This window comes from Sorex fumeus, unplaced genomic scaffold, assembly GCF_029834395.1.
Source record: "Sorex fumeus unplaced genomic scaffold, SorFum_2.1 ptg000006l, whole genome shotgun sequence".
NCBI classification, from domain to species: Eukaryota; Metazoa; Chordata; class Mammalia; order Eulipotyphla; family Soricidae; genus Sorex; species Sorex fumeus.
Window position 1 is genome coordinate 10,233,439 of NW_026606063.1, and position 14,480 is coordinate 10,247,918.

The following is a 14,480-nucleotide window of genomic DNA, read 5'->3' on the forward strand; positions in this document are numbered from 1 at the left end:
AAAAAGCAAAGCAAGAAAAGCAAACAAGCAGATGATTCATAGAAAATACATGTATACGTGTGTGTGTGTGTATATATATATACATATACGTATATATACATATAGTATATATGTGTGTATGTTCATATATATACACATGTATATGTGTATCTACACACACACACACACACACACACACACGTTGAGCTGAGAATGTAGTTTTCAGTGTCATACAGTGCTGGCTGTACAGGTGTGAGGTCCTGGGTACAATCCAGTACCAAAAAAAAAAAAAATACGTGTGTGTGTGTGTGTGTGTGCACCCAAAATATGAGTTTATATATGCTCAAATACACACACACAGAATGAAAGCTTTCAAGATTTCAAAGGAGATACAAATGAGGAACCAAGGGTGCATGGGCAGATATAGGGGACACAGTGAGCAAGACTCTAGCCAAAACAGGGCTGGGAAAGGAATCAGTACTCACAGGCCCATGCTCTGACCTCAGGTGATACGCAAGTCCAGCCTTAGATCGATACACCTTGCCACAATGGTGACATGTCAGGGTCAGCTTCTCCAGCTCAGCAGCCTCTTTGCCACACTTTTTGACATGGTACAGATATCCCATGATGCTGGTAAAGCTACTAGAGCAACTCTGAGTTCAGAAGAAAGGAAGAAGCTTTAATCTTAGATCTTCTACTCTAACACAGTCAGAAAAACACTCAGCCCTCACGTGACACAGGCTGTGACCTGGCATTGCCATCTCCAACTTTTCCCATTGGCACAAACCCCATCCCTGTCCCTGGTCCAGTGGCCATTCTACCTAGAAAGCATGATAATCAATCTTTTGAGTCAGCAGTCAGTAATCTAGGACGGGGCATCTACCCCATGCGAGTTCCTGCTTCGTTCTACGATGCAATGCCACCCAGGTATCAAATGCGCAGCAACATCAAAGTTCCTCACGGAGGTAATGGGGTCCTTCATACCAGTCCATAAGAAAGGTACAAGGACACCCCATAAACTAAGGGGAAGGAGCAGAAAAACTGATTTTTGGATATGAGAGAGAAAATAAAGAACTTTTGGGTGCTGCCTTGCATGTGACCAACCTGGGTTCAATCCCCAGCATCCCCTCTGGTCCCATCAGGAATGATCCTGAATGAAGAGCCAGAAGTAAGCCCGGAGCACCGCCGGCTGTGGCCCACAAACCAAAACCAAACAGAAAATAAACGTTTAATGATTCACAGGGCAAGCAAGAGTCAGTATATTGGAGGCGGTGGTTTTAGATCACGTCCAACAGTGCTCGGGGCTCCACCTGGCTCCGTGCTCCAGCTTTTGAAGTGACTCTTCTTCTCCCTGGCCGCAGAAGTGACTCTTCTTCTGGAAGATGAGCCAGAACAAGAGGCCAGGAGGTAGCACACATCCCTAACAGGTTCAATCCCAGATCCCCAGATCCCCAACATCACAAGGCAGCCCTGAGCACGGCTGGGTGTGACCCCGGGCAGAGGCCACCCCAAGCACCAGCAGTTAAGTGTTTTCAGCTGACACTGGGTGAAGCTCTTCTGAAAGTGGACCAAGTTGGTTTTGTTTGTTTGTTTGTTTGTTTTCAAAAAGATGACACCCACTCAGGTCCCAAAAGGGAAAGCTGACAGATGGCAATGACTTTACAGCAAGACTTTGGCGCAGTCGACGCAGAGGTCTCACCTCACGTGTGCACCTGAGCTTCCCCAGCCTCTTGAGAACGGTGCGGAGCCTCTCCCTCTCACTTGGTTCATTGAATGTGTCCCCTCCAGCCTTCAAAATAGGCTAGAATGCAAGAGAAGCACACAAGCAGGTGATTCCGAGACACGACGGAAAGAGAATGAAATGATGTCAGGGGAGAATCAAAGGACTGAACTAGCACCTAAGCTGATGTCCGTGAAGTCTAAGTTATCTGCCTCGTGGCTTTCTCCATCTTCTCCTAGACAGACAAGGACGTGAACGGGATGCAAACACCAGGCCTAGGCCTCGCTCTCCCAGGACATGAACCTTGGGGGCCATCCTACATACAAATCACCCAAGGATCCACCAGGTGGGCCCAAGATACTCTTACCAAACTATTATGGTTTGCCATGACGTGGTACTTCATCCCTGCCAGTGAGCGAAGCTGTTTCCCACAGTGATGGCAAGTAAACATTTCCTACAAGGCAAACAGCACACGGTGTCAGATTGTGCAACAGAGTGAACAGAAAATCACAGAGTCCTACCCACATGCCCTCCTCGCTGTCTCCTTTATTCCCTAAACTCAGCGGTCACTGACTCTCAAAAACCCACAAGCCTGGTGTCATGTCCTTAAGGGCAAAGAAATAAAGGCAACTCCTGCTTACAGATAAAACACTACCACTGACTCAAGCCAGTATGTTCCAAGTTATTGCTTTCTTGTCTACTCAAAGTCTTGACCGTCCTTTTATATGTGAGGAAACCAAGTTTCACACAGGCAAAAAAGTAAATGACAATCGTCAGAGGCTGAAGGAAGACTAAAACCCCAAAGCCTGGAGAATGAGCATAGCAGGTCGGGTGTCTGCCTTGCACAAAGCTGACCTGGATTCAATCCCCGGCAACACATATCCCCTGAGCCCGCCAGGAGTGATCCCTGAGTATAGAGCCAGGAGTGACCTCTGAGTACTGCTGGGTATGACCCAAAAATGAAAAGAAAAATACAAGTCCAAAGCCTGGGTGGTCTCCGAGTGCCCCTTCTCCAACATCCTCAGCAAACCCAACCTAGTCCAGAGTTCTAAACGTCGGTCTAAGAGCATGGTGACTCCATGCAACTCCATGCAAGAGCTAACCTGTTTGCAGTTTTCCATATGTTTCTTCAGGCCCTCTATGGTCTTCCTCCCTACCGTCTGGCAGGTAGGACAGGAGACACTGCCTTTCTCCACGATCTCTAAGTACCACTGCTCCTCCACACTGCCTACAGAGAGAAGGAACACCATGACCCTCGCATTCTCTGCAAACAGAAGGCATCGTCTCAGAGCTGAGACGTGGCATCAAGGATTCTTGCCCTTTCTGAGAAAAAAGAGGCTCTTTCCTGGGACTTCCAGAAATAATTTCTTCAGGCTGCGAGGGGCTCCTGGAACTCCTACTCAATCCACCATGATAAAAAGAATCCAACAGGGGCCAGAGAGATGAATACAGGGGTAAGGCACCTTCCTTATATTTGGCCTTGCCCAGTTCGATCCCTGGAACCTTATGTGGTCCCCTGAGCACCGACAGGGATAACGTGATCCCTGAGCCCAGAGCCAGAAGTTACTCCTGAGCAAAGCTGGGTATGGCCTCCAACCCCCTGCAATAACCTCCCCCCGCCCCGTACACACACACACACACACACACACACACACACACACACACATACACACACACACACCCCAAACAAAAAACGCCCCCCACAGAATCCATTTATAATAAAATCAAAAACATATGAATATAAAAAATAAACACTCTAAATACCAATTGCTGGAGCTAAAACATAATACAAGACAAAGGAGGGCACTTGCCCTGCATGTGGCAGACCTGGGTTCGATTCCCCGCATCCCATATGGTCCCCTGAGTACCACCAGGAATAACTCCTGAGTGCAGAGCCAGGAGTTACCCCTGAGTACGCAAGCACCACCGAGTATAGGTCAAAAACCAGAAAATAAAAAAATAAAAGCCAATTGCTTAAAGAAACAGGTAATATTTCCCCCAGTTTAATTAAGATATTTAGTCAAATTTTTAAAATATTGTCCTTTCTGATAATGGAGACTCTTAAATGTGTATAACTGGGGCTGGAGCAATAGCACAGCGAGTAGGGCATTTGCCTTGCATGCAGCTGACCAGGGTTCGATTCCCAGCATCCCATGTGGTCCCCCAAGCACCGTTAGGAGTAACCCCTGTGCAACGCTGGGTGTGACCCAAAAACAAAAAAAAAAAATGTGTATAACTTCCAAAAATGATTTGTGGCAACTCCCACTCCCCTAAAAGAAGAAAATGTAGTAAGAGTCAGAATTTGAATTCTCGTCTGCCTGATCTTTAAACCCATGCTCCTGATAACAGCCACCTTGAAAGAAAAGTTTTTGGGACCATAAAGACTGTACAGCAGACAAAGCACTTGCCTTGAACAAGCCGAAACCACACTCTATATGTTCCCAGAAGCCCCGCCGTAAGTGAGCCCTGAGTGCGGAGCCGGGAGTAAGCCCTGAACATCACCAAGCAGAGCCCAAAAAAGCAAAAAAAAAAAAAAAAAAATCTTGGTAATTCTTTTTTTGTTTGTTTTTTGGGTCAGACCTGGCGATGCGCAGGGGTTACTCCTGGCTCTGCACTCAGGAATTACTCCTGGCGGTAGCTCAGGGGACCATATGGGATGCTAGGAATTGAATCCGGGTTGGCCGCATGCAAGGCAAACGTCCCACCCGCTGTGCTATCACTGCAGCCCCAGATCTTGGTAATTCATTTCCGTACCAACAATGTGATCCCAGAAAAGCTTTTAGAGCATACGTACCTGCGGCGTAAACTGGTGGTTCCTTCCGAATACGACGAGTCTGGGATTTAGAATTAGACTGAGTTTTAGGCCGTTGCCTCCTCCCTGATATAAGAGAGAAATGGGAAGCCCAAAAGATCACTTTTCCTAGCCCCTGATATCAAAATCTTCTCCCTCCTCCCTCAATATGCTAAGCCAGCTTTCTTTAGCCATTTTTAACCCCTGCAGACCAACACATGTACTGCACACTGGTTCTGACCAAGGTAATGGAACAGCACATTTTAACCTGCCTACCCCTGTGGATAGGCTCCAGCCTGCAGGCCAGTTGGCGCAGGCCAGTGCTCTATGCCCCTAACCCCTCAACCAACCTTTGAAGGGGATGGCAGAACTGAAGCCTTTCTTTGCCCCAAAATTCAAGGGGCTCAAAAGCACTTCAAGACCCAGGAGAGCTGCAAGGTCCAAACCCAAGATCCTGCTCCCTTTGATCCTCCGAGACTCAAGTCCAGGACCTGGCCTTACCATAGAGCTTATGCTTCTTCTGAGGAAATTCGAGATAGTCTTCATCTTCTTCCTGCTTGGCTTTTCTTTTCCCTTTGGGTGATAGACCACCTGACCCTGAAATATCACACAAAAACTCACTGTGGCTGCAATGAGCAGTGGGGTCTGTCTCCAAAACATCATTCCAAAGGGCACCAGAGGAAAACCTCATCCTGGAGTGCAGAGCCCAACAGAAGTATTTGAAACAGGGGCCAGAGCCATAGTATAGCAGTAGGGCATTTGCCTCGCACACGACCAACCCAGGTTCGATCCCAGGCATCCCTTTTTGTCCCCTGAGCATGGTCAGGAATAATTCCTGAGTGCGGAGTCAGGTATGACCCCTAACGCAAAATAAATACCTGAAACATTTTTAGAGAAATAGATAGAACTTTTCGTCAACTGACTCAACTCCCCTACCTGATTGTTATCTATCTCAAATGACTCCACCACTCCCCAGAAATAACCGGGGCTTTCAGACAGTGCCTTGTTTGGTCATGACTAGAGGCTAACACAGAAGCAGAATTATTCCAGAAAATGGGTTATTATGGACTCTTAAGACTCTGATCCTATAACTGTACCTCATGGTGTTTCACTAATAAAAAAATAAATAAAATGAATTTCTCTTTAAGAAGCGAAAGCACAAAGATGTGTGTTAAGACTCAGTGAGGTTCACATCACCTTTCCTTGTTTTTGTACATGCTTTTGAAAGCTGGAAACTGCACAAATAAAAAGATTATGAATTATCAAAAAAAAAGACTGACCCACTATGAATATTATACCTAGACTGACTCTTATAACAGTACAGAAATCCTAAGAAGAATAAGTGGGCTAGATGTTCAATTCACACGGAGTGAAAGGCAGCTACCAGGATCATCCACAAGCGCAAAATCAGCAGAATTTCACAATTCACAAAGTCAACAGTATGGGATAATCTAACAACTTCTTAAAAAATAAAAAAAAATAATAACTTTTTCCCTTCTGGAGAAATCTGTGTTCTCTCTTGAACGGATACCTTCTCTGTCAGTCTCATCTCTCTCTAAATTTCCTTTAATAAAAACTACTTGACTGGGGCTGGAACAATAGCATAGTGGGTAGGGCGTTTGCCTTGCATGCAGTCAACCTGGGTTTGAGTCCCAGCATCCCAAATGATCCACTGAGCACACTGCCAGGAGTAATTCCTGAGTGCATGGGCCAGGAGTAACCCCTGAGCATCACTGGGTGTGACCCAAAAAGAAAAAAAAAACCCTACTTTACTTCCCTAGAAAAAAAAAATTTTGAACCTGCAGAGGTGAGACAATCCAGCCACTGTATTGCATGCGGCTTACCCCAGTTCCACGTCTGGCACTACCATAAATACCATAAATTACCCCTAAGCACGGAGCCAGGAATAGCCCCTGAGCACCACGAAGAGTAGCCTCCAACTTCCCACGCTGAAATTTTTTAACATGTAAGGAGGGGGAACCCCACTACTTCAAAATGTAATTTTGCAGGTAAGGGGAGTAAGATGTCTCTGGAGTGAGATGCTAACATGGATACCTTCCATACGGTCCGCACCAGCAGACTTGAGTTTCCTCATCTTCAACCAGCAGTTAGATTTTTGTAAAGGTGCTGGAAAGTCGCCCACTGGTTCACAGGAAGAGGCGGATGAAGAGCCACTTAAGGAGTCATCGTGAGGGACGGTATACTGGAAACTATTATCCTTTATAGGGCACTGACTTCTGCAATGATTAGGAGAAAAGATACACACCCCAAAAGAGGGGTGGGAACAAAGTTCTCATTAATCAGTTTATGTAAGAAGGCCATCAACTTACCTGTGCAAAAACTAAGCAGAATTTAGAATATAGTACTCTCCTTAACAATTACAACAGCTCATCAGATACAACTGCTATTAAACTTCATTGCAAAGAGTAAGAATAAAAATTCTGGGGCTGAAGCGATAGTACAGCGGGTAGGGCATATTGCCTTGCATGTGGCTGGCCCAGGTTCAATCTCCGGCATCCCGTATGGTACCCTAAGCACTGCCAGGATTCCTGAGTGCAGAGCTAGGAGTAATCCCTGAGCATCAGCTGGTGTGACCCAAAAAGGAAAAAAGAATCCACATAAGTGACAATCACTCTGCAGCCCAAGGAAGCAGTTCTTCCTAGATGTACCAAAATAAAGTAAGGTAAGAGGGGGTTTGTGCAATACAAAATGCATTATTTCGGTTCTGCTTTGGGGCAGGATTGGGGTCAGGATGGAAACATCCGCAATAGGGTGGTAAGAAGGTGTTATGGTGGTGGGCCTGGTGTTCAAATATTAAATGTAATCAAACATTGTGAACTACTTTATAAAAAATAAATTTTGACTTTTTTTTATAAAAAGAGGGGGACTGTGTGCCTTCAGGAGATCCCAATATGCTAGAAAGAGTGCAGTGGATGGGTAAGGCATCTGCCTTGCACGCAGCTCTCCCTGGCCTGATCCCCAGCGCCATAGATCCGAACACTGCCAAGCGTAATCCTTCAGCATCATCAGTGTGGCCCCCAAAGCCACACAGAAGGTTCCCTGAATCTTTAGCCAGATGTGTACAGCTGTACTTCTCTGACAGAGGCTCAGTAACTAACGAGTGTCCCGAGGGCTGGAGAGATAGTACAGGGGCCAATGCACTCACACAGCCCACCCAGGTTCCAAGCTAGCACTGCATAGGGGCCCCTGAGTAGCCCCAGCAGGGAAATCTCAGCAGAACCACCAGAAGTCAGCCCTGAGAGCCGCTAGATGTGCCCCGCCCCCAAAAGAGAGCGAGAAAAAGAGAACAGTGGTGAAAATGAAAGAGCAAGGATTTGTAGGCCCCAATCAGGTCTTCTTCTCCTGAGCCTCGTCCTAACCCTCATGTCAAGGCTAGCCTGCCTGATTCAGGTACCGACACTCAGTGTCCATAGCTAAAGGAATGGCACTAGCTTGTCTTTTGTTTCTGTTTTTGTTTGGGGGCCACACAGAGTGGTGCTCATGGATTCCTCCTGGCTCTGCATTCAGGAAATCACTCCTGGCATGGTCCTGGGGGACCATATGGGACACGGAGGATCCAACCTTGGATGGTCAGATGCAAAGCAAATGCCCTCCCTGCTGCACCATCTCTCCAGCCCCCGCTAGCTTGTCTTGAGTTAAGCTGGCCAGAGAAGTCTGGTGTATAACTGAGCCAACTTTTCCAATCAGAAAACCAGTTAGCATGCAGTGAGCAAACACTTCTGGGTAAACAACGTCTGTTTCCAGAAGAGGCTCAGGACGCCACAGAGGGCCAGTTCTCCATGGAGACCAAGAACCTCCAGGGCATTCCATTTCCAGCAGGACATCTGAGTGAGGCCAGCTTTGCTCTTCTGGGTTAAGTCACTCAGGCAGCTGGACGGAAGATAACCCCTGAGGGACGGGTGAAGAGAAAGTGTTGGTTCCTTCCAAAGATGATGAGGTGGCTAGAATGAAGGTTTTTATAGCAGAGATGCAAGGTGGCTGATTCATAAATCACTTGTGGGCCAGAAGATAGCACAGCGTGGAGGGTGTTTGCCTTGCACGCGACCAACCCGGGTTCGATCCCTGGCATCGTATATGGTCCCCCAAACACCACCAGGAGTAATTCCGGAGTTCAGAGCCAGGAGTTAACACCTAAGCATTGCTGGGTGTGACCCAAACAGCAAAAAATTAATAAATCACTTGATTTGAAAATCAAGTCATATATTTATAATCAAATACTGCCACACAGTTCTTGATTCTGATAATCAAGAATTTCTGTTTAGCCCCATGAGAACAGAAGTACCTCTCAGTGGGAACACCATTATCCCAAACACCAAATTATCCCAAAACCTGACTCCTAGGAGCCATGTAACAAACATCCTTTGAGTAAGGAAATAAGTAATGCTCTGGGCTCAAATCTTATTAGCATTATTCTAGTAATTACTCAGCTGCGGAAGCTGTGTGGCTTGACTCCCAGCGCCTATGGGAGTAGCTTCTCAGCATCACCAAGGGTGGCCCCAAAATGAAAGGGAACAAGAAACCCTGAACCAGAGACAGGGCTCGAACAGGCTGGAGTGCACTCTGCACGTAAGAAGCCCCATCATACATGACACCACACGGAAGCCCAAGCAGATAGCTAGGAGGAGCCCCCTCAGCATCACTATGCGAGGCCTACAGCCCCTTCCTGCCCCCCCCAGCAAATTCTGAGAGAAGATTTGTCAACTCAAAATTGTATAGTCAGCAGTAACAGAAATTTTGAGGGCAGGTGCTGGAGAAGACAGCTCAAGTTTCAGACCCCCAGGCCCAGCCTGTGTGAATCTGAGTTTCAACGCTGGTACCACATGGTCCCCAAGCACTGGTTGGTTATAGCTCCTACTTGAAAAGGGGCGAAGGGGCGCAGGCAGGAGACAGTACAGGGGTTAAGGTGCTCACTTTGCGTGTGGCTGGATCCCTAGCGCCACATATGGTCCCCGAAACACCACCAGGAGTAATCCCTGAGCACAGCCAGGTGTGCCCTGAGACCCAAAATATATGTATTAGTATAATAATAAAGTAAAAAGCAATGGAAATTGTAAAGGGCTGGTTAAATAGAAATCTTTAAAGATCCCCCATTGTCTTAATATACGTAGCTCTATCACATGGGGCAAGAATGTGGCTTGGCAGTAGAGAATGTGCTTGCATGGGGCGGCCCTGGTTGGATCCCTGGCACCACAAATACAAAACACAGGCTCCTGGTTACCTAGCAGCTTTGAGGAATCAATATGGTTAGGAGGCTTCCACTTCATCTGAGTGAAGTGGTCGGATATTAACTCTGGCTGAACCTGAAAAGGTAAGCATGTAACACGGTAATTCCTAGACATACCACTTAATAGAAAAGAGAAAATGTAGAGGAACATGGGCTGGAGCAATAGTACCGTGTCTACAGAGTACTTGCCTCGCATGTGGCTGACCCAGGTTCGATCCCAGCATCCCATAGGGTCCCCTGAATAACACCAGGAGTGATTCCTGAGTGCAGAGCCAGGAATTACCCCTCAGCACCATCAGGTGCAGCCCCCAAAACAACCCCTCCCCCAAAAAAGGGAAGATAAAGAGGAACAAAGTACAGAGGAACAAAAAACAGGATAGGGAGAGAATAATGATAGACATAAATGCAATCACATCAATAATTTAAAGTTTATTATTTAAACACTGGTTAGAAGTCAGAGATTAACAAGGGGGAGGGGCAGCAATACCTTTATTTTATATGCTGCATATAAGAAGCACATTTAAAGTATAAAAAAAAGAGTAGGAGTAAATGAATTAAAATATATATATATATATATATATATATACACACACAACGCAATCAACAATTACAAGACGTGAGTGGCCTTATTTGAATACTGGATAAACTTGATAAACTTTGTCTTTAAGACAAAGAGTACTGACAAAGATTTTTTTAAAAAAACGGGGTGGGGGTGAACACTGGAACACTTCATGGGATCACAACAACAGTAGAGCAGGTAAGGCGTGTGCCTTGCACATGGCCAACCAGGATGGGATCCCCAGAGCCTACCAGGAGTGATCCCTGAGCTCAGAGCCAGGAGTAAACCCTGAGCACCATCGGTGTGGCCAAAAACAACAGCAAAAAGAACTCCCAAAGAAAGAACTCAGGTCCAAGAGTATTTTGCTAGTGCTGAATGTCACTGCAGGGCCAGACGGAGAAGGCAAGGGCTGGGTGCAGGCGCAGCACAGGAGACCCGGGCCTAAGCTCAGGCCTCTGAGCACTTCCTAGAGAGCTTCCCGAGCACAGCACTGGGAGCAGTCCCAGAGCATGGCTGGTGTGGGCCAAACAAACAAAAATAAACAAAATTCAGAAGGGGGAATAGGATAGACATAAGGAGCAAAGGGGGTAGGAGTAAAGTTTATGCCCCACTCGCAACATATACAATTACTCAAAAAAATATTTGCAGGCGGCAGAGTTCCACACGCTATCACACAAGAACACAGCAGTGGGGCCCAGGAGAGAGCTCGGTGTGGGAAGCAGGCCCAGATCAATCCCCAAACAGTCCACCCAAAGCACCATCAGGAGTGACCCCTGAGCTAGGACCAGCCCCAAAGCACCAGCAGGTGGTCACATGAAAACAAAACAAGAAACATAAAAAGTCAATTGTATCATTGTTAGCAACTGTGCAGCTAGAAAATGAACTTGTAAAACCATTTACAATAACATTTAAAAAAAAACATACGAAGCAGGGGAAAATCTAGCAAGTAACAAGACTTTCACAAGGAAAACTATAACACACAGGTGAAAGAAATTAAAGGAAATCTAAATAAACAAAAAATAGCATGCTCAATAAAGCAGACATCTCAATGCTGTTAAATTGGCAATGCTCCCCAAAATGATCCCGAATTCATTATTCATGGATAATACATAATTCGTGGATAATTCGTCACTACTCCCGCCCTTATAGGAACTGACTGATTCTCCTATTCATATAGAAACACAAAGAACCCAAAATAGCCAGAACAATTCTGAGAAAGAACAAACAGTGGTCTAAAGCTACAGTATCCACATAATTTAGAATCGAAAGACTAGCGTCATCAATGAAAGAGGAAAGAAAATCCAGAAATAGACCCACCCAAATACAGGTCCCACTGACTTTTGAGACAGGTGCCAAAGAACTGAAGAGAAAGTCTGATGTACACCTGAAATTTATGTTATGAAGGAATGTTACATCAGTTAAAAATGAAAATCTGGGGGCTGGAGCAATAGCACAGTGGGTAGGGTGTTTGCCTTGCACGCAGCCAACCCGGGTTCGATTCCCAGCATCCCATATGGTCCCTTGAGCACCGCCAGGGGTAATTCCTGAGCGCAGAGCCAGAAGTAACCCCTGTGCATTGCCGGGGGTAACCCAAAAAGCAACAACAACAACAACAAAAGAAAATCTGGAGCTGGAGTGAGTACACCGGGTAGAGCGAACATTCACCTTGCAAGATCCAACCTGGGTTGGATCCCCAGTACCTATATGGACACTTGAGTACTTCTAGGAGTGATCCCTCAGTGCTCAACCAGGAGTAATCCCTGAGGACAGTCCCCACACGTCACAGCTCCCCCCACACAAAAAAAAAGTCCTCTTCAGAGGAAAAAAAAGTTCTTGATTGATTCTTAGACCACACTACACACAAAAATTAACATTCAATGGTTCACAGACCTACAAACTATGAAATTTAATAGAAAGGTAAAGGTAAAGGCCCTCCCGTTGATCGTCAATTTGCTCGAGCGGGCCCAGTAACGTCTCCATTGGAGACTTTGTTGTTACTGTGTCTGGCATATCGAATACTCTCGGTAGCTTGCCGGGCTCTCCGAGAGGGGCGGAGGAATCGAACTCGGGTCGGCCATGTTGGCCGCTTGTAAGGCGAACGCCCTACCGCTGTGCTATCGCTCCTGCAATTTAGGCTGCCAAAGATTTCTTGAAGACTATAACAAGAAAAAGGAAAGCAAAATCCAATAAAATCTAACTTTTGGGGGTTTTGTTTTTGGGCCACGCTGGGTGTACTCTCTCTCCAGTCCCAGATTCTTGTTTTTATCTGATGTAACATTGCATTATAATATCATAAGATGTTCAGCTGTGTGTGAAGCTATTGAAGAGACTTCCTCTTCAGCTCTTTGGCATTTGTATCAAAAATCATTTGCCTTGCACATAGCCAACCCAGGGTGCATCCCCTGCAACCCAAATAATCCCTGAGCATCATTGGGAGTGGCTCAAAGCTCCCCCGTCTCCATTGTGACACTTGTTACTGTGTTTGGCATATTTATTTTCGTATCCAAATGGCCAATAAGCACGTGAACAGATGGTCTACAATGATTCACTAGGAAAATGCAGGTGAAAACCATAATAAACAACCAGTATAAACCCTGTAAATAGGCTGCCTTAGGTATTTATCAAGAGAAACAGAACAGGGGCTGAAGCCATAGCACAGAGGGCAGGGTCAGCCTTGTACGCAGCTGACCCAGGTTCAATTCCCAGCATCCCATATGGTCCGCCAGGAGTAACCCCTGTGCATCTCTGGTTGTGACGGCCCCCTTCCCCTCCTGCCCACCCCCCACCCCCGCAAAAAAGAAAAAACCAAAGAAACAGAATGGGAATTGCATTCCTAGCTCACCCATACATCTTAACTTGAAGTGCTTTATTTATTTGTTTTGTAGGGGTTCTCTCCCTCCTTGCTACACTTTCAGATTTCCTAAACAATACCATTTTACTCTTATAAAAAAGAAAAACATTTTCAACGCAAGAGAATGTTATGAATGTTCATAACACCTTTACTGTCTAGCGTGAAGCTCAGCACTTGAGCACTTACTCTGCATGTGATGCCCTGAGTTCCATCCCCAGTTCCACCAAAAGAAGAAAAAAGAAGAAACAATTTCCTGCAACTCACGCCACTATTGCTTTACAACCCCAAACGGGGTAACCCAAAAGTCCATCAAGATAGATTACTAAATAAAACCACTATACATTCATAATATAGTTTAATTCAGCAACAATCTTTTTCATTCAAAATCTGTCACTGTCACTGTCCTCCCTTTGTTCATAGATTTGCTCGAGCGGGCCCATTATGAGACTTGTTACTGTGTTTGGCATATCGAATACATCACAGGTAGCTTGCCAGGCTTTGCCGTGCGGGCAAGATACTCTCGGTAGCTTGCCAGCTCTCAAAGAGGGGCGGAGGAATCGAACCCGGCGCGGCCGGGCTGGCTGCGTGCAAGGCAAACGTCCTACCGCTGTGCTATCGCTCAAAATCATTAAGTGAAAAGTGCAAAAAGAGAATTTACAATTTTATTTCATTGATAGAAAATCCTAGAACATGCACACCATGGGACAGCAACAGAAAGTGTCTTGGGAAAGGCATAGAGGAAGGAAAAGAAAAAAGTGAAAAGAGCTTCGGTTCTAGCTTCATGTTCATAAAAACTGTTATGTTGATTATAGTCTATTCATATGGCAACACGGTTCATCTATTCTTTAAAGATGGACTTCAACAGTACCCGAATATAAGTATAAAAACTGGAGAGATAGTACAGCAAACAGGGCATCAACCTTGCATGTGGCCAAGTCAGGTTTGATGCCTAGCACCCCAGATGGGCCCCAGAGTCTGTCAGGAGCAATCCCTGAGTGCAGAGTCAGGAATAAGCCCACAGCTTTTGGAATTGGCAATGCTTTAGAACAAAACCCACTGTCCCAAACAATGGCAGCAACTTCCATTGGAAGTAGCAGCAGGCTACTCAAGAGTGGAGAAGCAGGTCCCTCCTCTTCATTGTTCACATAAAAACATGATCAAATTCTTGGGGATTAAGTCAATGTGGTTAGAAAATCTCAAACCTTTGGGGCCACAGCGACAGCCCAGCAGGCAGGGCACTATCCTTATAAGGGGCTGACCTGGTTCAGTCCCCCACAATCCCACTAGGAGTGATCCCTGAACTCAGGAGAGTTAAACCCTGAGCACTACAGGGTG

At 46.0% G+C, this 14,480-nt stretch overlaps 1 protein-coding gene across 2 annotated transcripts in view; it reads right to left on the bottom strand.

Moving 5' to 3' along the window:
- ZNF512 (zinc finger protein 512) overlaps positions 1-14,480 on the bottom strand; it is a 34,623-nt gene that overhangs the window by 17,058 nt on the left and 3,085 nt on the right. For both annotated transcript variants that reach the window (XM_056122263.1, XM_056122254.1), the window contains 7 exons: positions 6,546-6,727; positions 4,992-5,087; positions 4,494-4,577; positions 2,803-2,927; positions 2,067-2,153; positions 1,679-1,780; positions 465-632 (listed from right to left, as the gene is read on the bottom strand). In XM_056122263.1, coding sequence (XP_055978238.1) covers positions 465-632; positions 1,679-1,780; positions 2,067-2,153; positions 2,803-2,927; positions 4,494-4,577; positions 4,992-5,087; positions 6,546-6,585 — 702 coding nt within the window. In that variant the 5' untranslated portion in view covers positions 6,586-6,727. The remainder of the gene's footprint in view (positions 1-464; positions 633-1,678; positions 1,781-2,066; positions 2,154-2,802; positions 2,928-4,493; positions 4,578-4,991; positions 5,088-6,545; positions 6,728-14,480) is intronic.